General features: G+C 52.0%; 2 protein-coding genes and 1 long non-coding RNA gene across 3 annotated transcripts in view; 2 read left to right on the forward strand and 1 right to left on the reverse strand.

The window, feature by feature from the left end:
• Nucleotides 1–3,038, forward strand: part of ADAR (adenosine deaminase, RNA specific) — a 43,079-nt gene extending 40,041 nt beyond the window's left edge. The window contains 1 exon segment of the mRNA XM_021089756.1: nucleotides 164–3,038. Coding sequence (XP_020945415.1) covers nucleotides 164–401 — 238 coding nt within the window. The 3' untranslated portion in view covers nucleotides 402–3,038.
• CHRNB2 (cholinergic receptor nicotinic beta 2 subunit) lies at nucleotides 2,722–16,814 on the reverse strand. Its single transcript, XM_003125722.4, has 6 exons — nucleotides 16,445–16,814; nucleotides 14,942–15,087; nucleotides 14,711–14,755; nucleotides 14,106–14,215; nucleotides 12,385–13,357; nucleotides 2,722–8,512 (listed from the first exon to the last, which is right to left on the reverse strand). The coding sequence occupies exons 1-6, from the start codon at nucleotides 16,506–16,508 to the stop codon at nucleotides 8,342–8,344; spliced, it is 1,509 nt and encodes a 502-aa protein (XP_003125770.1). The 5' UTR covers nucleotides 16,509–16,814; the 3' UTR covers nucleotides 2,722–8,341.
• On the forward strand, nucleotides 16,889–24,863 carry LOC110260318. Its single transcript, XR_002343431.1, has 3 exons — nucleotides 16,889–17,025; nucleotides 17,327–17,412; nucleotides 24,575–24,863. It is a non-coding gene; the product is annotated as an uncharacterized LOC110260318 (long non-coding RNA).

Genomic DNA, 26,878 nt, shown 5'->3' on the forward strand with positions numbered 1-26,878 from the left:
GCCTGACTCTCAAGGGCCATCACGTTAACGAACCCGAGCCCCCCAGAGCTTAAGAGCTGCCCCCACCCCACCCCCACCCCCGCATCTCCGCCCAGGGCCCCCACCCGCCCCCCGTTCCATCCCAGGTGAGCCATGAGGGCTTGCGTCGCTCTCGTTTCTCCAGGCCACGGAATGAATTGTCCCGAGTCTCCAAAAAGAACATTTTCCTTCTATTTAAGAAACTCTGCTCCTTCCGGTACCGCAGGGACCTACTCAGACTCTCCTATGGTGAGGCCAAGAAAGCCGCCCGCGACTACGAGATAGCCAAGAACTACTTCAAAAAAAGTCTGAGGGACATGGGCTATGGGAACTGGATAAGCAAACCTCAGGAGGAGAAGAATTTTTACCTCTGCCCAGTGTAATGTGATGCAGTGACTGATGGGTCGGGCGTTTCACACTGGGGTGAGGGAGAGGTCGTAGCATTCCTCATCACATCGATCAGGGGGGTGGGCCTTTTGTTTTCCTTTGGTTTTTGTTGTTTTCTTCTTCTTTTTTTTTTTTGTGTTTTTTTGTTTTTTGTTTTTTTTAATGGAACCACAATTGGCGACACTGAGAACTCTGAGTTCCTGTCTGTCCTGCTTTCTTTGGGATGACGAGGCCGGGTCTGGCTGGCCCCCTCCTCTTCCCAAGCCAAGAGGCAGAGACCTCAGGGGAGAGAAGAGGGGTTGGAGGGTTGCTCCTTCTTTCCAGCCCGAGCGTGAGCCGTCACTGAGCACCTGCCGCTACTTCCTCTCCGTTCTTCTTGGGTTCTTTGCGTTTCCTCTCGCTCTGTGTTTGCTACACTGACCTCTTGTGGTCTCGAGTAGGCTCCAGTCAAGTCTGTGTGAACCACGCCAGGGACTGAGGATTTCATTTGTCCGTGCTGAGGCCCCTTTGCTTCCCCTCCTCCCCTTCTGAGATTCTTTCCTCACGATCCACCCTCCAGTTTTGCCTTTTCCTCCAGAGGGTGAAGAGGTGAACTCAAAGAATTTGGTGAAACACTTCTAAGGGCAGGAGTTTAAAACTGCAGTCCGTTTGTGACTGGTGCCAAGTGCAGTCAGAATCTGCAGATAATGCTCAGCGATCTTTGGATCTTGCACTTTAGCCAGCTCAGGAGGGGCCCAGAGGCAGGACGCTGCTGCTGGGGAAGTGGGGAGGCGCGTCCTGTCCCCGGGCGGTAGGGGAGGCTGGGGCCGGCCAGACTGGGCTGCAGGAATTGCCCAGGTAAGAGAGGAGGCCTGCCCCGCAGGGTGGCACCAACCGCTTGCCAGGGAGGCAGTCGCACAGCGAAGTGTTGCCAAGCTCCCAGCTGCCCCTCCTCCTGACGCATTTCTAGGGATGCGTGTCCCACCGCCGGAGGGAGTAGGGCCATCGACCCCCCACCACTGGTAGGAAAACATCCAGGAGGAATCCTAAAGTGTAAATCGTCTCTGCTCAGATAATCAGGACTCAGCAAGAATAAAATCATGTTAGGTCACATCACTGTTCCACCTGGCATGTTTCTCATGATGGTGACACCGAGGGAAGGTGACTGAGTCATGGGTACATTGGGAGTTTTTAAAGGATGTTGATCCTTAACAGCCGCACAGATAAGAAACTCAGACGTAATTTTTTCTCTTTGATTAACCAAGTGCTTTTGTCTTCCCCAATAGCTTCAGCAGGTTGTTAGTGGGCAGGTGGCAGCCCTGCGGCCTCCCTGCCTGCTGGGGAATCTTTATAGGGTTGACAGTCAACAGTCGTTAGGTGGAAAAGGAGGGTGTCCCAAACCCCTTGGCCTACACTCGAAGCTGCCGTGGACGCTCGTGTGGTCAGACCCTTGTCTTTCCGTGGCGTCTGGCCCTGGGCCTAAGCCAGCCAGACGTGCTCAAGAGAAGTACAGAGGCCCTGCCCCCTCCAAACCTGAGCCTGCCTCTTTCCTCTGGATGTTTCCTCTGCGTTTATCTGTGAACGGGCCGAGCTGGTGCCCTCAGCCGCTCCCCATGCCCCCCCCCCACCCCCACAGACGGCTCTTAACCCTCCGTGCGTCCCAGCTCTTCAGCAGTAGGTGCATCCATGTCCGTGCATTTGTTCTTGTGGCTACTGTTCTCTCTGTACTTTCGGCCAAAAGGAGACAACAAATTTTTAAATACATTAAGGGTGTCTTTGTGGAACTCCAAAGTGTCCCAAGGAACCTGGAGGGAAACGGTGCCCGTCTTCTGCGGGGGAGGGGGCCTGCCCCCCGAGCCCTGCAAACCTGCTGAAGGCACGTGCTGTCAGCCCTGCCCCGGGAGGCAGCTCATCTCCCTGGTTCTTGGGCCTGGAAGGGTGTTGCCTACTGATTCTCGGCATGTGGGGCCCCGCCGGGCCATCCTGGGCATTAGCATCTCCTGCAGAGCGCAGGCTGTGCTGTCTTTCCTGACACCGGGAGCACGGGTGCTCTCAAGGCGGCCAAGCCCCCGCCTGCCCAGGATCTTGTCTAGCAAGCTGACAGTATTCAGTTTTTGCTGTAGGAAGAGAACAAGGCTTCCCTGTAACCCCAACCCCCGCCAACATCTGCTGGAAACAAGCCTGTGTCAGGCCCTGCACGGCTGCCCCCCGCCCCCGCAACCCCCCAATGCCCCTCGAGTCACAGAGACGGAGGAGGCAGAGCTCCCACCCAGAGTGCGCGCTTCACTTTTTCGTCCAATCTTTGTTTTTGATAAGCAGGATTTTCTCCCCCCCAGCTTTTTTTTTTTTTTTTTTAATGATCTTTGTAGTTGATTTGTCTAAACTGTGGCTATTGTGTATTCTTTGAATATAATCACTTGTAAAAATTGTCACCGCTGCAAGCTATTTCTTTTACCCACGTTGAGGAGACCTTGTGGGTTTTGGGGTCTCGATAGTGACTCCAAGTGCGGAGTAGAGAAAAGCCCAAGCAGAGGCTTGGGTGCCACGATGGCCGCAGTCAGTTTTATGATTCTGCTTCTGTGTGTCCTTTGGTAAAGTGACTTAACAATATACATTCCTCATAAATAAAAAAAAAAGAAAAATCTGAATTGTTAGAAAGCCTCAAGTCTTGGTTTCTTGGGGGACGAGGACGTGGGGACGGAGGGAGCTGTGCCCATGGAATTTCTGGTGGCTGCTTCTGACATAGAACCTGGGGAGAGGGTCTCCGTGAGCCTGTAGAGCGGAGCCTGTCAGAGGACTGCCTGGGAGGTGAGCTGGTGTCTGATGCACGGGGTACATCCGGCCACCTCTCGTCACGTCCCCAGCTCCTCGCTCCCCTTCCCCATCAGAGCCCACCATCAAATATTTTTCCCCAGACTTGCTATGCAAGATTTCAAGGCCCAGGTTAGGAAAGCGACCCTTGAGACCGCATCCCAGATCCCATCTGCAACCCCAGCTCACCTGGAGGGCTTTCTACAACCTTCCACCCCCAGCTCTTTTACCCTCAGGGAAGTGCATATTTGGCAAAAAAATTACAGCCTGGATCAGAAGTGGCTTGGCTGCCATCTTAGAAGACAGGCCGTTTGCTTTTTACCTCATAGATGGCATCCAGAATATTTCCCTATCTTGATTTCAAAGAAAACACACAGCTTTTCCACACTGCAGTTTAGTCCAGACTTTCTTCTACAAGACTCTTCCTTGACCTTGTGAAAATACCACGCCAGAGGACATGAACTGACAGCGAGGCTTCCTAAGTCCTAAGGAAACCTCTCCCCTCATGCGCTGTACAGATGGGACAGCTGAGGCCAGGAGGGCCAGCAACCGTGTTAGGGAGCACATTTGTTAGGGCCCAGAACTCTGCACGGGTGTTGCTCGTAGTCTGGTGAAATACACTACTGAGCGAGCTGAACAGTTTTCACAGACAGCCAAGGACCGTGTCGCCACCTGCCATGAAGCACCAGGATCCTTGAGCACCTGTCCTCTGTTCTCCGTCATCTGGTCCCACCTGGAGGGAAACGTAGCATCCAGGACTGATCGCTTCAGACCTGAGGTGAGTGCATGACGTAAGAACACGATAAGAACGTGTCACCCCGCCACCAGCTCCGGGTGGGCTGGGAAACGAGGCTGCCTCACGGAGCCCAAGACGGGTTTCCTCCAGCTCTGCCTCTCAGTTGCCGTGCATCCTGCACAATTGAACACGAGCCCGGATCACATCGGTGCTCCACAGATAGCCCTGACCTCCCGGAGCGCAGGGGCTGGGACAAGGCCCTGGCCACCCTGTCCTCCAGGTCCCCACCTCTACAGAAGGCTTCCCCAGGAGCCATTTCATGAATGGACTTGTAAGGCACTCAATTGCCCTCTTTGATGTCACCACAGATCTTTTGCTTTAGATTCTTGTAATGCCTTTAACCTCTCATGATTTCCCCAGCGTTCGCCGCTTTTCTCTTATCCGCCAACCCTGGCCTGTGGGGATTTCCCTCCCGCCTCGCCCCCCAAATATAACAGAGACATAAGACATCCTTGGAAACAACTTTCTTTATGAGAATCTTGAGTTCCTAATGAGGCTGGCCTGGAGTGGGCCAGACCGGTGCAAATATTCCAGGAGCACAGACAGGAGGCGTGGCCAAGGCCAGTGTGGGGGACGGGGCACTGTGGGCAGGTGAGCGAGGTGTCCTAATAGATCCTAGACCCACAGTCCCTGAGGAACCATGTGACTGTCACACTGAGCCCAAGGCCTGTGGGGTGAACACTGAGCGCTGGGGGCTTAGTCTCTTGTCTAGTCTGCGTGGGCGACTGGCCTGTGAGGGATGCTGTGACGCCAGCCCAACGCTGCCCCTGATCAGGAGGTGACAGCTGGAACCGAGCAGGGAGGGAATTCAGAGGAGACCCTGCGTGCCCCTCACATCTGACCCGAGAAGCTCTCTCCCTACTCTGCCTCCAAGGCCGCAGAGCCTGGCCTCTAGGGTCAGGGCTGGGTTTCAGACCCAGCGCTACTCACCAGCTCCCTCTTGGTGTCTCTGAGCCTTGTTTTCTTCTGGTTAACAGGGGCCCCTTCCCTGCCGGACTGTGGCCAGGCATAAACAGCGTGTGTGAAGTAGTTGGCCCAGGGCAGCCGCTGGCACACAGCAGCCAACGCTGGGGCTGGGAGGAGCCGCAGAACAGGACTCAAAGCCCCCCTTCCTCCCTGTTGCCTTCGAAGGAAACGACCTTGCCCTTCCTGCAGGGACCTTCCCCCCCCAAAAAAAAAAAACGCCAGCGGGGGCCAGCCTGCGTCTTATTGGCTTTTAAATCTGCAGTAACTTGGTGCCAGCTGGGCCAGTGCTCGATCTCTCACAGCCAGAAGCCCGCCTTCCTCCCGCCACAGTGCCAGCCGTCCAAAGCAGAGCCTTTTGTGCCCTCTTTTCAAACAAAACCAAAAACCAAACATGGGTCTCAGAGGGCCTGTGGCCTTCCTGCCTCTGAATGAAGACAATCCCAACCGTTTCCTCAGTGGCCTCTCTCAAGCCCGCCTTGCTCAGGTTTCCAGCCAGGATCTCCCTCCGCCTTCAGATCTGGGGCCTCCAGTCCCGCCCCGCGCTGAGCTGGGCGCCCAGCTCTCTCCAGAGACTGCCCCCTGCCCTGACCACACCAAGAGAAGAGGGCCCCGAGGACCCAAGAGTGGAAGAGGCTGGTTCGCCAAAGCTTCCCAAAGCCCCAAGGGTTCCAACTCTGTAGTGACATGCGTGGTAACTCCTTGCCTGAGCGCTTTGCTCCCCCTCTGATCTCCCCTCCTCCCCACTGGCCCTGGCGCGGTCCCCAGGGGGCTGCACCCCGTGATGGAGGGGATGGCACGGCCCCAGGGACCCTACCCGGTTAACCTTCTCTTTATACATCAAGCCCTCTCTTCCTCGCTGCAGCCCTCAGCCGGCTCCGTCAGCCCCATGTCACAGAGGACGAGCAAGTTCAGAGGGACGTGCTTATATGAGGTCAGGCAGCCATCCCCAGGCCTCCTGTGTGTCAGGCGGGTCAGGGCAAGGAACTGGACAAGCTGCTCTCCAGCAGCCCCCCTGGCACGGTCTGGTGACTTCCCTGGACAACAGCCACTTGTGGGAAGTACTAAAAGTGGCAGCTGCCGGGGCCTCCCCAGCAGCCCAGGCCCTGGTGAGGAGCCCGGGAGATCCCTGGGCCAGCACCTACCCTTCAGAGGACGGGCTCCTTTCCCCTAGCTGTTTCAGTTCTGGGACGTTTCCTCAGGGCAACAAGTTCAAGGTGGGTCCAGGCTTAATTCAGGCAACTCTCCATGTGCTGTTCTAGAAGAGGGGTGTCTCCACGGTGCCGAGACACTCACCCCCAGAGAGAGGTCCACCAGCCCATTCTGGCAGGTGGCAGATGCACTGGGACTCATCTTATACCAGGTTTCGTGTCCCAGTGACGTTCTCCCACAGCCAGGATGGGGTTAGATCACCTGCCCGCCCCCCCCCCCCCGCCCCTGAGCACTCGCTGGGGTCAGGAAGAGCCGATCCAGAAGGGAGGCCAGAGCTGGAGGACCCAAGAGTAGAAGGACCGAGCTGGAGCTCAGCCCGGGAACCGAGTGTGCTACTCCAGCGGGCAGCCCCGTGGTGACCCACCAGCATTCCCTCTCCAGCGCCAGCTCCCCCAGACCCAGGCCCAGTTTTGGGAGGCTGATTGCTCAAGGGCAACGGTGGGTCTGCGAGGGGGACTGACATGACAGGCAGGTGGGCTGTGCCCTTGAGCTCTGACCAGACTCAACGTTCAGGACGTTCTCGAAGCATCTACTCTGTGCCAGGTACAGCTGCAGGGCCTTTTCCCAAATGTCACTCCTTCCTCGCAGCTGCCCCACGAAGGGGGCCTTACTATCCCCGTCTTATAGATAAGGAAGCGAGGCCTCGCACAGCAAAGAGACTTGGGCGAGGTGGCTGAGTAAGAGGCAGAGTCAGGGCCTGAATCTGGGTTCTGGTCCCCGTCCAGCTCTGCTGTGCCCAAAGAAGAAGCAGGCATCCATCGGGCTCCAGAGGACAGCACGGGTCTGTGTCGGGCAGGCCCCTTGGGTTCCCTTGGCAGATGGACCCTCTGTGACCCATCACCCGCTGGCCTGGCGCTGAGCCCAGGCTGGGATCACATCAGAGCCGGTCATGGGGTCAAGGAGATCCCTTAAGAGGTCTGTTTCTTGGGTGAACAGGCCAGCTGGCCTCCAGCCGACCCCTTGGAGCAGCATCAGGATACAGCCTCCAGGGACCCACAGGACAGGAAGCCTAAGGCTGTGCCCTCTGTGCAGACAGGCAGCAGGAGACCTGTCCTTCTGAAGTTCTGCTTCAACCCTGCTCAGGTTTGGTTGGGAGGGGGCAGGGGAGGGGCCAGAGCAGGGAGTTTGGAGCCAGAAACAGAAGCAGAAGGACGGGACAGGAGCTGTGCTGATGTGGCAGAGTCCTGGCCCTTCACACCCTGCTTGGCCAGCCTCCACAGCCAGCCCCGTCCTGCCCAGCCTGCTCTGCCTCGAGCGAAAGGGCTGGGCCTGCTTAAAGCTAACATCCTTAGTTTACCTACTCAACAACTAGTCTATTCAAATTGGTGGCACTAGGGGTGGGAGTGGGGATGGGGGGCGGGGAGGAAGTGTGGGGCGGGGGGAAGCAGCTGTGAGCTTGAATTCACCCAAGTTCAAGAATTTGGCCCTCAAGCTCCAAGCAGGTCTCCCAAAGACTCAGAACTCAGAGGCTCTCCTAATACCCAGCCCTGCCCCTCACTGCCCTGGCCTGAGCAAGGAAGGAAGGGAAGGGAAATCTAGGGATACAGAGAATTACTCACTGGGAGAAGGGGACCTGGGGCTGAGCTCTGGATCCCTTTGAAGCAAGGGGCTGTGGGGCTGGGCTGGAAGCCTCCCCCGGGACGCTGACCACAGAGCCAGCCTAACTTCCTGACGGGGGGTCCACTGCCCACCATGAGGCCCAGCCGACGAGCTGCTGTCCGCTTAAGCAGGGGCAGACATCAGCTCACACCCAAGCCTCTCTCCTCTTGCTCCTCCCTTCTGAGCTGCTGTGGCATCGGGCCAGCCCAGCACCTCCTCCCACACACCCCTTCTCCTGGGATGTGGAGGCAGCAGAGACTCTGCCCCCGTCTTGGCCCCTTCCCCATCCCACTTTCCTCAGGGTGGAAGGCTCTGACGTCTCCGTCCTCCAGTTCTCAGCCTTCATCCTCCAGCAGCAACACTACTGCCTGGGTCAGTACAAGAGGAGAGAGCAGCCGGTCCAGCCTCCAGGTCGGCCTGGGCTGGGTGTGGGGGAAGGGAGGGGGGAGGGACTCGAGGTACTGGGCCTGTGGGGGCAGCGCCCCTCTTCCTGGGAGCTCACGTGTCCCTCATCCACCTGAAACTATAGTAAGACAGAGGGCAGAGGGGTGAAGGAGCATGGAGCTGGGGACGGCCTCACTTGGAGCTGGGAGCCGAGTGGTCTGCGTGGAGGAAGGTGGCGGTGGCGTAGTTCTGGAAGAGAGGCTGCAGGAACATGCCGATGGTGCCAAAGACACAGACGAAGACAAAGATCCAGAGGAACAGGCGGTCGATCACCATGGCGACATACTTCCAGTCCTCACTGACCTGGACGGAGGAGAGGGAAGAGACCCAGGTATCAGTCACATGACACAGGATGCGAGTGGATTGGGCAGAAGCAGTTCCCAGCACACATCACTTCTCTCCCTCCATGACCCCAGGGTGACCTTTCCAAGGCACAACTCCAATCTCGCCCACTTCAAAGCCTCCAGTGGCCTCACTGCCTTCAGCAGCCATCCAGACTCCCAAGTCTAGGAGTTCTCTTGTGACGCGGCAGGGTAAGGATCCGGCATTGTCACTGCAGTGGCTTGGGTCACTGCCATGGTGTGGGTTCTATCCCTGGCCCGGGAACTTTCACCAGCTGCGGGCATGGCCAAAAAAACCCCAAACTCCTAGGTCCAGAATCAAGACCCACCCACCACAAATATGAGCTAAGCTCCTATTTTCTCACACCCTCTGTCCCAGCCTTAGCAAACTCTGGTCTGTCCTCGCAGGTCTCTGTGCCTTTGGATTTCCTTTCTGTCGACAATTCCAGTCCTCCCAATCACTTCCTGTGAACTCCTACTCATCCTTCAAAGCCCAAATCAAATGTCACCTCCTCTATGAGGGCTTCCCTGATCAGAACGAACCCCTGTTTCCTCTGGGTTCCCTCAGCACTCGGTTCATATCTCTATCGTGGTATTTTTACTGTACTGTATTATCATTTCTGTTTGTATGCCTGTCCCCACCCCCTACACACACACTGACGCTTGAAGCCCCTAAATTACATGCACCCGATCTGATTAATCTCTGTAATCTCAGCATCACCAACACAGAGTTCCAGTAAATGGTTGTTGAATAAGTGAATGCATGGGTGCTTCTGCCAGCCTCATTCCTTATATGACGGCAAGGGGAGCCCCATCTAATAGCATCTAACAGCCCCAGAGGATGAGACCTGGGTCCCAATCACAGGAGCTGAACAAGGACTGGCCTCCACTCAGAGCCACTCCACTCCAGCCCGAGTCTGGACTTTTGTGCACGTGTTCATCTGTAGTCGGGCCAGCGGGGGGACGGGGAGGAGACAACTGCGCACCTGCCTTTAGTCGGCAGCTGATGATGACTCATTTGTGTCACACTTGTGCCTACTATGTACCTGGCGCCATGCTGGGCACTGGGATGTGCAGAGCAAGACAAACTCATCCACTATTTATAGCCTACTGAGGGAGATGGACACAAAATAAGTAAAAATTAAATAATTAAAAACTGGTGGGTGCTCATGTGGAAACAAAGGCATGAGACAGAGAAGTGGAGTGGAAGATTCAAGGGTGTGATCTGGCGAGGACTCTTTGAGGAAGTGACATTTAAGTTAAGATCTGATAAGTGAGGGAGTTCCTGTTGTGGTGCAATGGAAACGAATCTGGCTAGGAACCATGAGGTTGCGGGTTTGATCCCTGGCCTCGCTCAGTGGGTTAAGGATCTGGTATTGCCATGAGCTACGGTGTAGGCTGGCAGCTGTAGCCCTGATTGGACCCCTAGCCTGGGAACCTCCATATACCACAGGGGTGGCCCTAAAAAGCCAAAAAAAAAAAAAAATCTGATAATCGAGAAAGAGAGAATAAATTGAAGATAGAAACAATCAGATAAATGCAAACGAGGGACCTTCGATTGGCCTGTACCCTTCAAAAATCTTTATGCCATGAAAGGCAACCACTCCAGATTGAAGGACACTAAAGAGACAGAACAACTAAATGCAATTCAAAATTCTGGATCAGGGTGGAGGGGATGCTACAAAGGACATTACTGAGATTATTGAGAAAATTTTAGTATGGACTTTATATCAGATAGAGATATTGCACTGATGCTAAATTTCCTGAATTTGATCACTGAGCCTGAGTTATGCTAGACAGTACCTCTGTTCGCAGGAGAGACAAGCTGAAGTATTTGCGATAAAAGATCACTATGGCCACAACTCAGTCTCAAATAGTAAAGCAAAAGTTAATAATAGGAATAGTAATTTTTTAAAGGGAAAAAAGAAGGGCAGTTCAATGAGTTCCCATCGTGGCACAGCAGAAACAAATCCAACTAGGAACAATGAAGTCATGGGTTCCATCCCTGGCCTTGCTCAGCGGGTTAAGGATCTGGTGTTGCTGTGAACTGTGGTGCAGGTCAAAGATGCAGCTCGGATCCTGCATTGCTGTGGCTGTGGTGTAGGCCAGCAGCTGTAGCTCTGACTTGTACCCTAGCCTGGAAACCTCTCTAGGCCTCCAGTGTGGCCCTAAAAAAAAAAAAAAAAGGAAAAAAGAAAAAGGCAGTTTGAACAGAGGGGTGAACATGTGCAAAGGTTCTGAGGCAGGAAAAGGTTTAGCTTGCTTACAACAGTGGAGCAGATAAGCTAGTGACCCAAGCACGAGGAAGGAGACACTGACTGAATAAAGAAGCCCAAGAGCTGAATCAGGGAGGCCATTAGGATCCTCTGCCTTGGTCCAGGCAAGAGCTGATGAAGGTCCTCAGCCAGGGAGGTAGCATGGAGATGGTGAATAAAGGATGAAGCTGAGAATTATTTCGGAAGTTGGGCACACAGGATAAGACTTCTGATGATTTGGATGGTGAGGGAGATAAGAGAGAAAGAGAGAAGTCAAGGATCGCTCAGGTCTTTGGTCTAAACCACTGGGTGGATGGTGATGTCATTTACTAAAAGATGGGGTGATTGGAGGAGGAGCAAGTTGGTGGTGGCGATGCAGACCAAGCATTCAGCTTTGGACAAGTTTAGTTCGAAATGCCTGTGTAGCATCCAAGTAGGTCATCGCATCCTCATCACCTAGCTCAGCAAGTGCACATTACATGAGTGGACTGCAGCAAGGGAAGAAGAGGCAGTGATGCAGCTGGCAGAGCCCCTGCACCACCAGCATCTCCCACTTGACCTCAGCTACCTTCGAGGCTCCCACCCATCCTCTCATGCCTTGGTCCCCCTCTTCTTCCAGCAGGACCATAACCTGCTCCCTGGATCAAGCCTCAGCTCCGGCCTCATATCCTGACCTCCCAAGGAATAGAAACATCAGGTATTCCATTCCCCAAAATAGTAGTGCAGGAGCCTACCCTTCCTCACCCCCCAAGCCAGAATGGCTGCATCCCAGTGGAAACAGAACCAGTCACCACGGCAACAGCTGAGCCACAGCCTGGAAGCAGCCAGGTGCCCAAAGACTGACTGCTGGATGGGGCCAGCATACACCAAAGTGGGGGTGGGGATTGCTTCCCCCATCCCCTGGCTTGGTGCTCAAGGAGTCCCCTTCTGGGTACGCAGAAAGCTCTAGGAAGCCCTTGCCTCCACCCCTATAAATATTTCATGAGGCCAGTCCCCTGGAGACCCAGAAGAGCAGGAAAAGATTATTGATTTGGGCCTCCGTCTTCTCCCAGGGGCTCCTGGAACCTCTTAACCATCCCTCACCCCTCCCATACACACTTTCTACTGCCCTCAATTTTGCCCCCTACATGGGGCACACAAAGGACCCATCTCTATCTGTGCCAAGAGCTGTTGCTTAACAGCGTGGGCTTGGGAATACAAGCAGCAGAGGGGGGAGGGGTCCTCTGGGGGTCACAGCCGCAGGGCAGCTGCACCGGCAGAAGGGCATCCTCCCCTTCCTGGCTGCCCTCCCGATGCAAACAACACTAATGGTGCCCCAGTTGTATTTCACTTTAGATACTAGTCCTCAGGAAGCCTCAAGGTCATCCTGTATCGACTCCAACTTAGGCAGCGTGGCCTCCCAGGAGCCAAGGACGAGCCCACACCAGCCCACGCCAGCACCCAGGTCCGCAGCACCCAGGCTGGACTAGCATCTGCCGCATCCAGCACTCCGATTAGCTCTTCGTGTCTGCGCAGATCCCGAGGGCCCTGCATCCCCGCATCCCAGCATCCCACGCCCAAGTCCCTTTGCCGCACTCACGCTCTGATCGTCGTCCTCACTCCGCATGTGGTCTGCAATGAAGCGCACGCCATCCACCGCCTCCCGGAGGCCGCAGCCACAAGGCCCCCCGGAGCGCCCTGGGCCTGCTACCGGCGCCGGGTCAGCGCCGAAGGCCCCAGCCAAGCCCTGCACCGACGCATGGTTGACATAGCAGGTGCAGGCGTCGGCGCCCAGGGCTTCTCGGAAGAAGAGGGCGCCGGCTCCCTCGCGCTCACGCTGGCGCCGCCGCAGGCGCAGGCGCTGGCGGGCACAGCGGTGGCGGGGCTGCTGCATGAAGAGCAGCGTGGGCAGCTTCTCCAGGAAGACGACCTTGACCCAGGGCGCCATGGTGTGCGTGGTGGGTGAGCGGTGGTGCACATTGAGCACGCACACACTTGTGACGATGGAGAAGGTGACAAGCACCATGGTGAACATGAGGTACTTGCCCACAAGCGGCACGTCAAGGGACGTGGGCGGCACGATCTTGGAGATGAGCAGCAAGAAGACGGTGAGCGCCAGGAGCACGGAGATGCAGAGCGTCATCTTTTCACCGCAGTCGGATGGCAGGTAGAAGACAAGGATGGCTAGTGAGGTGATAAGCACACAGGGGATGATGAGGTTGATGGTGTAGAAGAGGGGCTTGCGGCGGATGATGAAGTCGTATGTGATGTCCACGTAAGTGGAGTCGTCGGGGTTCTCATTGCGGCGGCCGGGCAGTGCCACGATGTCCCACTCGCCACTGGGTGTGAAGTCATCCAGGCTGGCCACGTCACTCTTGAGCACCAGGTCGATCTCCGTGCGGTCATAGGTCCACGAGCGGAACTTCATGGTGCAGTTCTGCTGGTCAAAGGGGAAGTGCTTTACTTCGATCTTGCAGGCGCTCTTGTAGATTGCGGGCGGCAGCCAGAAGATGCTTCCATCATAGGAGACCACGGCATTGGAATAGAAGGAAACCTCATACATGCCATCAGCGCTGCCAAGGGATAAGCACAGTCAGAGGTGGCCGAAGCATTCCTCCATCCCACCCATCAGCCCAGCCCTGAGTGGGAAGAGACAAAAGCCAAGGGGAGATATGGGAAGAGGTAACCATCCGGGAATAGAGGGAGGAGGAGCAGGAACTGAGCAAGAAGGGGATCGGGGTGGGTGGGGAAAGCAGGTGTACCTGAGGGATGCCTCAAAGACAGAAGAGGGTGGATGGAGAGGGGGAAACACGTCTGCTACTTGTCATGCATTGTGTAAGCTGGTGGTTCCACATGAAGGTGGTGTAGTGGGGGGAGCCAGGGAGGCCAGAGGGAGGTGCCCCAAGCAATGGAGGGGGACAGGGGCAGGTGGGAGCAGGAGATGGTCCCATCAGTGGCCTTGGATCTTGGAATTAAGAGGGATTTTTACAGGAGAGGGGCTAGAAGCTGGAGGAGAAACTGGGACCTCCCAAGTTCTTTGATCCTGCCCAATCCTCCAGGAAAGCCTATTCTTCAGTTAGTTTAGGCACTGGGGGCTGTCAGTCCTTGTTTATATCCCACTGCAGCTCCAAACACTGGGGCTCCTAATTGGCTGGGAGGGGGCTGCCCATATTATACTTCACTGGTTTGGGTCTGTCCATCTGGGTTGTGACTGGTCTTCGCTAATGAAAAGTCTCTTCTCTCCCCCCAGTATGAACTGATTTATTTTCCCCAAGACCTGAGCACTCCCGGGGTCTCCCAGCCTCCCCTTCCTCCACCTACTTGTTGTACAAGACCACATCTGGGAGCCAGATGTGTTTGGAAGGGAGCCGAACTTTCTTCATGTTGTCAAATTCCTCAGGCTTCCAGGTGAGGCGATAATCCTCCCACTCCTGGGAAAAAGAGAGGGAAGTAGCACCAACTTCTGACCTGGGAGGGCCTCAAGGTCAAGGGCAAGGACAAGAGGACGCCTCTCTGGCTCGAGGAAGTTTTTTAAAAGCTATTGCCTTCCCACAGTGACGTCTCTGCCCAGCAAATACAGCTTTCTCATTTAATTTGCACAGCTGAGCCAAGATATTAGAATCAACATTTTACAAATGAGAAAATGAATCTTGCAGAGTTTCATGTATTCAAAGTTACAGAGCTGGTGAGTGAAAGAACCAAGCTTCAAATCCAGTTATTTAAGACTCCAAAGTCTACACGTTTCTACCTCCCTTGGGAGACTGAAAGAGGGAGAAACACATATATTTTAAAAAAATGAGAGAGAGAGATAGAAAATAGAGAAAGAAAAGAAGGAAGGAAGAGAGAGAGAAAAGGAAGGAAGGAAGGGGAAAAAGAAAAAAAGGAAGAAAGAGAAGCCCAGGGGTTTGGGCAGAAAGAGCACTAACCTGAGTCAGCCAGACATTAGTGGTCATGATCTGCTCTCGCTCATGCTGCAGGAAAGAAGAGAAGCTGCTGAGAAGCCTCCTCCACCCCCACAAGCCTGTGGGTCCCCTACAGCACCCATGCTCCCTCCCACACTTCCTCAAGCCTTGGGACCTCCAGAAGAATAAGCACAAACACAGTCTGGCTCTGCTGATGTCAGTAGCTGGGCAGAAAGTTTAGGACCCCCAACTCACCACACTGATGAGCTGGGCTAATGATACCATGAGCTGTACTGTCACCAACTCAGAGCCATTGGTGGCTGGGCGGATAAGCTTGTTGTAGCGGGAAGGATCCAGGAGATGCTCCACCAGCCGCTCCTCTGTGTCTGTACCCCAGACTCCTGGGCGTTGGGGGGAAGAGGGCAGGAGGTAAGTATGTAGGCCCACCCAGGATCCCACTCTCCTTAGGTAAGTATGACAACCCAGGCCCAGACAGGAGGCTATAGCTTCCCAGTGCTCCATCCCTAAAGATATAGCAAAATGCGGAGGTTACCCCATGGAAGCCCCTCACAGAGACGTCCCTCTCTAAGACCACCGACCAAGGAGCCCAGACAGCACCTCCACACACGTCTCCAGACTAAGAACCCATCCTGGGAATTCCCTGGTATCTCAGCAAGTTAAGGATCCAGTGTTGTCACTGTAGTGGCCTGAGTCACTGCTATGGTGCAGGTTTGATCCCTGGCCCAGGAACTTCCCCATGCCCTAGGCACAGCCAAAAAAATAGTAATAATTTAAAAAATAAAATAAGAACTCATTCTGCAAGGATTAGTGGAGACCTGCCCTTTCTGCAAGGTCTCAGAGGATGGTTTCAAAAGCCTTGAGATTTCTGTCTCCATGGCTTCTCCTGGAAGATACGTATAGTTCAAGGAAGGCTTTGGAGGATGGTGGAAGGGGAACAGTTATTCATGTCCCATCGCACAGCCTCTTTCCTCAGTCAGTGCCCATCTACGTGTGCAAGCAACACTATGTGCCTCTACATGTGGCTGTGACTGTGACACCCCTCTCCCCCCAAAGGTACTGGCTACCAGAGCCATGGTTCAGGGCATATATTTAGTCCCCAGTTCCATGCATACGGAGCCCACCTCTCATGAGACTGCAGGCAGGTATGGAAAGCCCATCTCCTTCCCCACTCTATCGCCTTCTGCAACTCTGCACGAATGCATCCCACCCCTCAGAGACTCCTCCCTGGCTCTCAGCCTGGCAAAGCTTCTTCCCTTCCGAGTCTCCTGTCCACCCTACAAGGGAGTTGAGAAGTCCTTCTCTCCCCTTCCCGCCTTGCCTCTGTGGAGTGAGCAAGATCAGGAGTTCAACGTGAAGGACAGGAAATGATGGGGAGCCAAGGGACGGTGCTGAACCAGGTACATTTTCTTGATATAATGTTTCACAAGAAGCCAAATGGCATCTCAGCTACAGAGTCTCCCCTTCCTGCCACCCCAGAAAGCGGGGGGAGGGGGGGAACGACGACACGCCTCCCTCCTTCCTCTCTGTTTTCACCCCCTCCCCACCATCACTGCCCAGGTTGCCGTCTCTTCCCAGCATCACTTGGGTTTGTCCTCCTCCCAGTTCAGTTTCCCAGGTACTCCCTGCAGTCCAGAGGTTCTCTCCTATAATCCCCAGTAGACTCCCCGCTTTAGGGATCCCTCCCTTCCACCTTCGAGCCTGACCCGGGTGAGACAGGGCGCGGAAACTTGTCCTTACCTGAGCACAGCCCGAGGAGGCCGATGCTGAGGAGCAGCGCCATGGGGCCAGAGCGCCAGGCCATGCCTCTGGCATAGCTCGCCGGCTCGCCTAAAGTGGTGGGAGCGCGCCGCAGGCTGGAGGGCCGCGGGCTGAGCGCTGTCCGTGGTGCTGAAGCCGATCCCTCCCCGCCCCGCCCCGCCCCGCCCGCCCCCAGCTGGAGCTGAGCCCAGGTTGTGCTTGCGGCCTTGGGTGCTGCCGTGCCGGCCGTCACGGAGGTTCCTGGGGCTCAACGAGCTGGCTGCATGAAGCAACTAGCTTCTCGCTTATCCTGGGCTGAGCAGGCGGAGGCTTTTCCGGCTGCTCTTCCTCGGAATACAATTGGGTGGGGGGGGGGGGAGGAGTCTCCGCCCCGGAGGCGGAAGCGCCTGAGCTCAGAATAAAAGGGGTCTCTGCGTGGGGTATTCTCCTGTTGGTCCTGCTTGGTTAGGGTGTGCGTGAGGCGGAAGACGGAAGATTCACGGGACGGCGGAGGAGTTTTGAAGCCCCAAAGTTGGAGCCAGACCTGGAGGGGTCTGAAAAGCTTCTGGAGGAAAAAGCGAGTAAGACAAATAGGCCAGGACCCTCTAAGCACCGGGGATCGAGGGCCAGAATGAGGAGGCAGGAATTTCTGGGGTACCCCCCCTTTTCTTTTTCCTCTTTTCTCTCTCAAGATCATTTTTTCTCAAATGATCTTGCTTCCTGGGAAGGCTGAGGATGCAGCCAAGAAAATGCATTTTAGGCCCCCAGAGAAAGTGATAGAGGGGTGTAGATATGCTGTTTTAAGAAAGCGAACAATTTTGGTGTCTGGAAACAGGATCCCCTCACCTGTTCCCTTCTCTGCCCCCATAATCTTCCTAAAAGGCCAAGCTTTCTGCCCTCCCGCAGGGGATCTAAGGTGGGCCCTGTGGACACTGCCTGAAAAGAAGGCGACCTTCAAGAATGGAAGGGTAAGTGGCCCTTATCAATTAGCCTTTCTCATCGAATTCCCTGCCTCTCCAGTCTTTGGCTTCTGTATGACAAGGGGGATCAGAGAATGATTTCACAGAGGCCAGCCCAAGAATGAGGCTAACACAAAGGAGAGCAAAGATGAGACAGAGACAGAGAGAGGTGTCAAAACTCAATGACATCTTTGATCTTGAAAGCCCTGAACTTTTAGCTTCTGAGCCAATAAAGGCTTCCTTTTTTTCCTAGGTGGATTTTGTCACTTTCAACCAAAAGATTCCTGACTAAAGCAGTCTTATCATACATCAAGGCTCTGTCTCATTCCAGCTCTGCCTATTTCTTCCACCTCCTCTGGGCCACTACCCCCAGCCCCATACTCCTATTGGCAATGTCTTTAAGATCCTCCCATCCTCCACACCTAAGGGCCTTTTAAACATGTAGTTCCCTTGATCCTTTTATCACCTGTTTTCCTTCTGCCACCTTCTACTTAGCTGTGAACATCTGGCAGAAATATCAGTTCCTTTGGGAAGTTGTGCCCGACCAAAGATTAGGTCAGGTGCCCTGCTCTATGTTTCTAGAGGATGTTCAATGAGTGAACAAATCAGTCTAAGGTGATAGCCGTCTCTCCTGCTAGATCATGAACGAGCAGCCGCAGTGCCTGGCATATTGTGAGGACTCCACAAATTAGGAAAAAGGACTGGTACTGGACAGACATCTTTTAACATGTAGAGGAGAATTCCTCTCTAAAAGCTCATGTAAAAGCCACATATTTAATATGTACTTAGCTTCTGGAATTGAGAAGGAAAAGCAAGACGAGGATCAGCAAAGGACTGGAGACGATGTGGGATGAGTAGGGACCCCATGGTGCATGAGGAAGTAGCCACAAGCTCCAGAGCACATGCGTGCATAACATGTAATAATCTCTTAAGAATTCAAGAAGTCTTAGAACCAATGAAAGAAGCAGAGAATAAAAGCTTAAGGAAAAGGGAAGGAATGTGTGAAGTCACTCCACCTGGGAAGAGGGTTCAAAGTGGGAAGAAGACCCTCCCTTCAAAAATTTAGAACCACATTTTTGGGGTATTATTATATAGGTGTTGAGGATGCAGTGATCAAAAAGACCTAGTCCTGGCAATTCCGGTGGTGGCACCGTGGAAACGAAACCAACCAGCATCCATGAGGATTCGGGTTTGATCCCTGGCCTTGCTCAGTGGGTTAAGGATCTGGCATTGCTCAGAGCTGTGGTGTAGGTCACCGACGCAGCACAGATCCTATGTTGCTGTGGCTGCGGCATAGGCCAGCAGCTGTAGCTCCAATTTGACCCCTAGCCTGGGAACTTCCATATGCCGTGAATACAGCCCTAAAAAAGCAAAAAGCAAAAACAAACAAACAAAAAACCCTACTCCCAGCTATTAAGATCACTGTTTGGCAGCAAAGACTTGTTATTCCATGTGATGGCTGCTCTAATAGAGATATAGACAAAGTGGTTTTTTTTTTTTTTTTTGGCCATACCTGCAACAAATCGAAGTTCCTGGGCGAGGGGTCAGGGCTGCAGCTGCTGACCTACGCTGCAGCTCATGGCAACACCAGATCCTTAGCCCACTGAGTGAGGCCAGGGGTTGAATCCATGTCCCCACGGACACCGTGTTGGGTTCTTAACCTGCTGAACCACAGCAGGAACTCCTGCGGGTCTCTGATTTGACAGACTGGAAAGTCATTTGTTTGCTTGAAGCTCTTGGATGCTCCCGGATGCTCTTTTCAGGTCTGTCCAGGCAGCCTGTTCACCTTGGCCTTTACCCTTTTCTTTTCACATGCCCCAGCTTTTACTTCAGGTTTAATTCCGGTCTGGCAGGGAGTGAATCCGCTGAGCACCACCACCCAGTAGCCGAGGAGAGCTGGGACATCCCCTCTCCCTCCCTCATATCACCTCTCTATATCCATGGGGAACAGAGGACAGGTCCAGAACCACACAGGGTGACGGATGCATACAGGAGTATCAGCCCTGAGGCAAAATAGTGACCAGGCAAAGTTTTGGTGGGACACTCCCATTGTCTGTCATGGTAAAGGAACATTTTCTCTTGAAAGGCATTACAATGTTATTTTTCTTTTTTTCTTTTTCTTTTTTTGTCTTTTTTTTTTTTTTTTTTTTTTTTTTTTTTTTGCCATTTCTTGGGCTGCTCCCGCAGCATATGGAGGTTCCCAGGCTAGGGGTCGAATCGGAGCTGCAACCACCGGCCTATGCCAGAGCCACAGCAACACGGGATCCGAGCCATGTCTGCAACCTACACCACAGCTCATGGCAACGCTGGATCCTTAACCCACTAAGCAAGGCCAGGGATCGAACCTGCAACCTCATCGTTCCTAGTCGGATTCATTAACCACTCCTACAATGTTATTTTTCTTTAAGATGTTTTAAATTTCAAACTTTATTACCAGCATAATACAGATTCATGAAGACCACTTGGAACATACAAATTAGCAAAACACAAAAACTAGATTCATAATTTTACCTCCTAGAAACAAAAAATCACCATCAGCATTTCATATATACATATATATATATATATATATGATGTCATATATTTAGAGATATATATGTGTACCTCCAAGTTTATCTGTGTACTTGGATATAATGTACATGTAAAAAGTATCAATTATAACTGTACAGCTAGATAAGTTTTCACAACATGAATACAGACATGTAACTCCCACCACCCAGATTTTTTTTAAAAAAAGAGAATGTTACCAGTATCCAGAAATCCCCCCATCATGCTCCCTCCCATGCATTATTCCCTCCTCTTTGCAAATAACATTGTGCGGGGAGAGAGAAATGAGGAGTGACTGTTTAACCTCGACACTTAAAGTTCTGGAAACACAGAGAGATCATGGTTACACAACTGTGCGAATGTGTAGCATCTCACTGAATTGTATGCTTTAAAACGGTTAGAATGGTAGATGTTATGGGTATTTCCCACACTTTTTAGAAATGACCCACAAAAGTAAACATTATTCTGACTTTTAACAGCAAAGACCAATTTCGCTGGCTGAATTTTATATAAGTGGAATCATAATTTTTGTGGGTTTCTTTTTTTTACATTATATCAGTGAGAATCAAGAGTGTCACTGAATGTAGTTGTAGTTCATTCATTTTCATTGCTGTGACATTTCAATTGCTGTAATAAAGATAAATATACCATATGTACGGTAAACACATAAAAATACCATTGTTTATCCATTCCACCATTGATAGATAGTTGGGTTCTTTTCTATTTTGGACTATTAATACCACTGTGGACATTCTTGTTCATGTTCTTGGGGTACAAATTATGTATTTTATTTTTTAAAAAAGAAGCACACTGTAAAATAGCTTTGTAACCTTCAAAAAAGGAAGGTTTCATGTACTACGTCTCAAACTTTTCTCTATACCAATAAGTATTCTTTGATAACTCTTTTTAACAGCTGCATAGTATTCCATTGTAGGTAAATGTCTGCACATAACTTTAATAATTTCCAAGTGAAATTGCTGAGTCAAAGGTGATTATTTAATAATTTGTTTCTAAATTGACATCCAAAAGGATTGATACTATTAGGGTTACCCTGGGGCCTTGGGCTAAAGCACCAATGGCCAACACCTCTACAATCTTACCTGTGCTGAGCCTTTTCCTTCCCCTCTTTCCCTCTTTCGAAGTCATTCCTCCTTCGTCTTAGGCCTTTCTTCCCAACCTCCTTATGCTTTAGGGCCAATTCTTTCAAAACACCCCCCATTTCTGTTCAAATTACTTCTGCTTTCACATTCCTTCTTGGAAGTTAACCTTGACTCTCACCCTTCAAGGCCTTTACTCTCCTTCATCCCTGTTACTGCACTGGGCACACTGTATTGCAGTTGATTATATCCGGCTCCAGTTCATCCATCACCATGTGCTTCTAAGAGCAGGAGTAACAAATATAACAAAAATGATAAAATGGGGAGTTCCCATTGTGATGCAGTGGAAACGAACCCAACTAGTATCCATGAAGATGCGGGTTCGATCCATGGCCTCGCTCAGTAGGTTGAGGATCTGGCATTGCTGTGAGCTGTGGTATAGGCTGGCAGCTGCAGCTCTGATTCGACCCACAGCATGGGAACTTCCAAATGCCACAGGTTCAGCCCTAAAAAAAAAAAAAAAAAAAAAAAAAAAGATAAAATGAGTCACAGTTGTCATGTAAGAGCCTCTCTTCTGTGCCAGGAATCAAGCAAGGCTCTCCCCACAACAACCATAGCTTGTTTGTCTCTGCATCCCCAGCGCTCACTACAGCTCCTGGCAAAGTGCAAGTGTGCTCAGGACATATTTGTTGAGTCAGTGACAGAATGCAGTGCTTCTGGGAGCAAGTCAAAGGAGAAGGCTGCTCATTTTGCCCCAAACAAGCATATCTGTTCACTCGGATAATACATGACCTTTGGAGGAAAAAAAAAAAAAAAAAAAAAAAAAAAAACTTTCTCAATTCATGTTTCATAGAGCAGCCGCCAGTGTGATCTTTTTACATTTTTAAATCAGATCTTGCCACCCCCTGCTTCAAATCTCTCAGTGGCTTCCCACTGCACTGTGAATAAAACCCAAACCACCTACTGTGGTCTCTCTAAGCCAACCGCTCTTTCTTCACTGGCCTCATCTCCTACTCTGTTCTCTCTTCTTTCGCAAGACTCAAGGTATACTGATCCTCTATTTAAAAAAAAAAAAAAAAAAAAAAAAAGAGTTCTTGGAGTTCCCTCTCTGATGCAATGGGATGGACCATGTCTCTGCAGTGGCACAGGTTTGATCCCTGGTAGGGTGCAGTGGGTTAAGGATCCAGTGTTGCAGCTGCAGTGTAGGTGTAACTGTGGCTCAGATCTAATCCCTGGCAGGGGAACTCTGTACGCTATGGGGTGACCAAAGAAGAAAAAGAAAAATGAGCTCTTACTATGTACACTGAACTGAGTTTTTCATGTGTTATCTCACTTAATCGTCCCAACAATTTTATTAGGTAGTTACTATTATGGTTTCCATGTGAGAGATGCTGGACATGAAACACGGCGGTCTTGTCCAAGGTCACACCATTCGCAGTGGCAGAGCTGGGGTTCAAAGCTTGAACCCTCAGCCAGTGTATCCTGAGCTTCCTCCTTCTAGATCACACCACCTTTGTTCTCAGGGGGTTGGGGATTGGGGCTTTCTCTGCTGGCACGCTCTTGGCCAGTCCCTCCCAGGCTTGCCTTCTCTTCCTTAGATCTCGGGACAAACCCCACCTCCCAAGGGAGACAGCCACTGGTGACTGGACTTAGAATAACCCACAGGCATTCTCTCCCATGTGACCCTACTTTAATTTTTTGCATTCACGTAGCAGTCGGATATTCCTCTGTTTATTTTACTCATTTATTGTCTGACTCCTTGCACTCGGAATGTAAGTGCCACAAGGATATTGTCTGTCTAGTGCCATATATTCATACCTCAACCAGTGTCTGACACATGACAAAGCTCCATAAATGTTTGCTTTTTCTTTTTTTGTCTTTTTAGGGCTGCACATGCAGCATATGGAGATTCCCATGCTAGAGGTCAGATTGGAGCTGTAGCTGCTGGCCACGGCCACAGCCACAGCCACGCCAAATCCCAGCCACATCTGTGACCTACACCACAGCTCACAGCAACACCGGATCTGTAACCCACTGAGCGAAGCCAGGGATCGAACCTGTGTCCTCATGGATGCTAGTCAGATTTGTTTCTGCTGAGCCACAACGGGAACTCCCCAAATGTTTGGGTTTTTTTGTGAGTTTTGTTTTGTTTTGTTTTTGGCCACCCCTGAAGCATGTAGAAGTTGCCAGGCCAGTAATCAAACCTGCACCATTGCAGCAACTCAAGCCATTTCAGTGACAATGCCGGATTCTTAATCCGCTGCATCACAAGAGAACTCCTTCTCCATAAATGTTTACTGACTGGTGAGTCCCTCGACTTTGTCGCAGTAAGAGTAATCATAGCAGTTGCAGGGATGAGCATTTGCTGAGCAATGGACTATGTGCCTGCCCAACCCTGTGTTAATCATCTTCCATATCCATTTCCTCTAAACAGGCACAGTGCCCCGCACTGCGAGGCAGAGTATCACACTCATTTTACAGATAAGGAAACTGAGCTTCACAGAAATTAAATAACTCGCCCAGGATCACAAAGCTACCAAAGCCGAGGAGCTCAAATCTAAACCCAATTCTGACCCCCCACATCGGTGCTCTTTCCACTCAGCTGTGCTGTGCCCTTTATGGTCTAATTCAAAATCGGCTGTAGCTGACGCTCCAGTTAACATCGATGGCTCTGCTTCTCTCCCAAACTCAGAACCAAACCCCACTGAATGTCCAGGCAATTGTCCCACACCCCCTCCCTCCAGACACTCAATGTGTTTACAACCCAACTCTCCACCTTTCCCACAAAACTCAGCTCTCCTTTGAGAAATCTTACTCTCTGTTCACGCTACTATTAGTTACCCAGGCATCCAGGGCCTCTCAAAATTCTGGTGATATTTTGATCATCCTCAGTCTTAAAATAGAGCCCAAATTCCTAAACATGGTTTTGACCATTTGCCAAAATTTAACCCCTAACTGCCTCACCTGCATCACTCTCTCTTCCTCACCCTAGACATAGGCCTTCTTTCCATTTCTCCAATTGGCCATGGTCCTACCCCAGTACCTTTGCACATGCTGTCCCTTCTGCCTCGGTGTCCAGCCTTTCCTCTTCCCTTAGGTCATTCTACATATCCTTCAGAATCTAGCACATCACTTGTTCAAGGAGGCCTTCCAGATCTCCAGGCTTGTTCTTCTCTGAGGCACTTACTGTAACTGCAATTAAGTGGTTGGATGTGTAACAATTCCTGAAGTGTCTGATTTTCTACCAGGCTGAAGGCATGAAAAAGGTGAAGGCTGGGTCTGCCTCGTTCAATGCCACATCCCCAGTTGTGTCACATGTTGTAGGAGCTCAGTACACATTTGTTCTTCTCTCACATCTAATGAGTTTGCTTGGTCAACTCCATCTTTATCATGTCTGTTTCTCCCAACAGAATGTAAGCTCCGAGAGCAGGGATTTTTTGTTTTGTTTTGTTTTATTCACTCCTGGTTCTCTAGCACCCAAACAATCATTAAATGAATATATCCATAACTTCCTTTCTATTTCTAAGGCCCCTGCCCTACACATCTCAGCAGAACACCAGCTATGACTCCCCACTGGGCTTCTAGATTCCAGAGCCAGGGAGCGGAATTGCTGACCAGACCAGCAGAGGGAGTGACAGACGTCATCCCAGTGACCTTGACTTGAGTTTCCTCCTTGGGGGCCTTGGAATCTGTGCAACATTGTGAGACCTTCTCATCATGTTGTTATCGTCTAATGAAAACTCATTATAAAATATGGAATTCTGGATCTTTTGAATGGCTTCATTTGTGGTTTTCTTGGGTAAGGGCTGGAGTCAATGGACATGTGAAAACTTTTTGTTTTTCCCTTTTTAGGGCTGCACTGTGGCATATGGAGGTTCCAAGGCTGAGGGTCTAATCGGAGCTACAGCTGCTGGCCTACGCCACAGCCACAGCAACACAGGATCCTAGCTGTGTCTGCGACACACACCACAGCTCATGGCCACGCTGGATCCTTAGCCCACTGAGCAAGGCCAGGGATCGAACCCGTAACCTCATGGTTCCTAGTCAGATTTGTTCCCACTGCGCCACAATGGGAACTCCGGTGAAAACTTCTTGAGAGAGCATCAGAGGAAGGCAGAGAGTGGGTTAGGGCATGGACTTTGGAGACATGCCCGGGAACTCTGCTTACTAGCTGTAAATCCTTGGGCAGTCACTCCTTTTCCCTACTTGTAAAATAGATAAAAAGCTGCCCTGGCAATGTTGTTGGGTAATTAGAAACATTTGCAGGATCCCCTGACTCAGGAAGTATTCAGTAAACAGGAATTCTTTTTAAAAGAGGTATACTTGATCGGCAATACTCTGTTTCATGTGTATGGCAAAGTGATTCACATATATATTCTGAAATAATACTTCAGAGTATTTTCCATTACAAGTTATTACAAGATTTGAATATAGATCAATAAATGGGAGTTCTTACCACAACCTTTTATGCTCCCAACTTGCACATTCAGACAGAGGTGACATGCAGCAAACTCTTCAGTCTCCTCAAAGGAGATAAAACAGCCCTAGGCTAGTTCTACACCTCAATCATCTTTAAATACCAAGAGCCCAACTTAGGCAAAGAAGACTTTTAATCAACCACCACTGACGACATAAATGAGTAGCCCAATAGGAAGCACCGAGGTCAACTTCAAATAAATGTTAACTCACTTTAAGCCAAGTGAGAGGAGAAAGAGGCGATCTGGCCAGGTTCTCAAGCCCCGAGGCGTCTTGGTAGAATCCCCCGGGCCTTTCCACAGGCTAACACCTGCCCTTGGCAAAGGAACGCCAACTATGGGTCTCTGGAACCTCTGCCAGCTTTGTCCTTTGTGATAGTGCCACCTAGCGAGGCTCCAGAGGCACTGCTGCCTATCCCCGGCAATGCCGGGACCACTGCGACAAGGTGTTAGCGCTTAGGACTTGAGACTGGGAAAGTGGTCCGCCCAGGCTTGCGTCCCTCCATCTTACTGCCGGGTTAATGGTGTAAACTAGTCATGCACTGCTCCCATGACACCGCAGAGGAAGCCCGTGCCGTCCCACCCCAAACGTCGTCCAGACCCCGAGAGTCTGATAGCCGTGAAAGGTTAGCTTATTGGCTACTCTTCGTACATAATCGACCAGCAATCACTTCGTGATTTCAATTCCAATCCTCGGAGGGAGGCAAAGCAAGCATTACTATCCTCATCTGTCATTGCACAGATGAGAGAAATGAGGGAAGGTAATTAACCCAAGGTCACAGAGGGTCCTGGCCCTGCCAATCCGGCTCATTCTCCAATCCCATGTCCCTCATTCAGTGTGTGCCCAAGGGGACAGAGGCTCGGGCACCCTGCGCCGAGGACAAGCGTGGGTGCGCAGGACAAAGCAAATAGGCGACCGCAGCTCTCCGTCTTTCTTCCGACCACCGAGCGCCCGGCACGTTCACCGGTGCTCGGCGTAAAAGGGCCCAGAGCAGGAAACAGAGTCCCGCACAAGTAGCCCCTGGGAGCACGCGGCGCCGGGTCACGTGAGAGGGGAGAGCCGGCGAGGGCCGTCGCACGCACGCACGCACGCACACCCGCCGTACGTAAACACGCACTGAGGCTCTGCAAGCCGCGAGCTGAAGCCCTGGGTCACATGTGGAGGGTGGCCGCGGAGAACAAGGGGCGGGAAGAAGAGAGGTGTCACGTGAAGGAGGTCAGAACAGCGAAGTCACGTGAGAGGGGACGGAGGCGGAGTCTCCGAGAAGGAGGAGGAGGGGCGCGCGGCTTCCGGCGGCTGTGGGGGGGGCCAGGGAGCGGAGGGGGGGGGCCCTGTCCCAGAGGTGGCGGCGGCGC

This window comes from Sus scrofa, chromosome 4 (genome assembly GCF_000003025.6).
Source record: "Sus scrofa isolate TJ Tabasco breed Duroc chromosome 4, Sscrofa11.1, whole genome shotgun sequence".
NCBI classification, from domain to species: domain Eukaryota; kingdom Metazoa; phylum Chordata; class Mammalia; order Artiodactyla; family Suidae; genus Sus; species Sus scrofa.

Coding starts and splice junctions, on each gene's coding strand:
- CHRNB2 (XM_003125722.4), bottom strand. CDS start 16,508: ATGGCCTGGCGCTCTGGCCCCATGGCGCTGCTCCTCAGCATCGGCCTC. Junction 14,756..14,941: donor TAGCCCAGCTCATCAGTGTG/GTGAGTTGGGGG, acceptor TCTTTCCTGCAG/CATGAGCGAGAGCAGATCAT. Junction 13,358..14,105: donor GATGTGGTCTTGTACAACAA/GTAGGTGGAGGA, acceptor ATCCCTTGGCAG/CGCTGATGGCATGTATGAGG.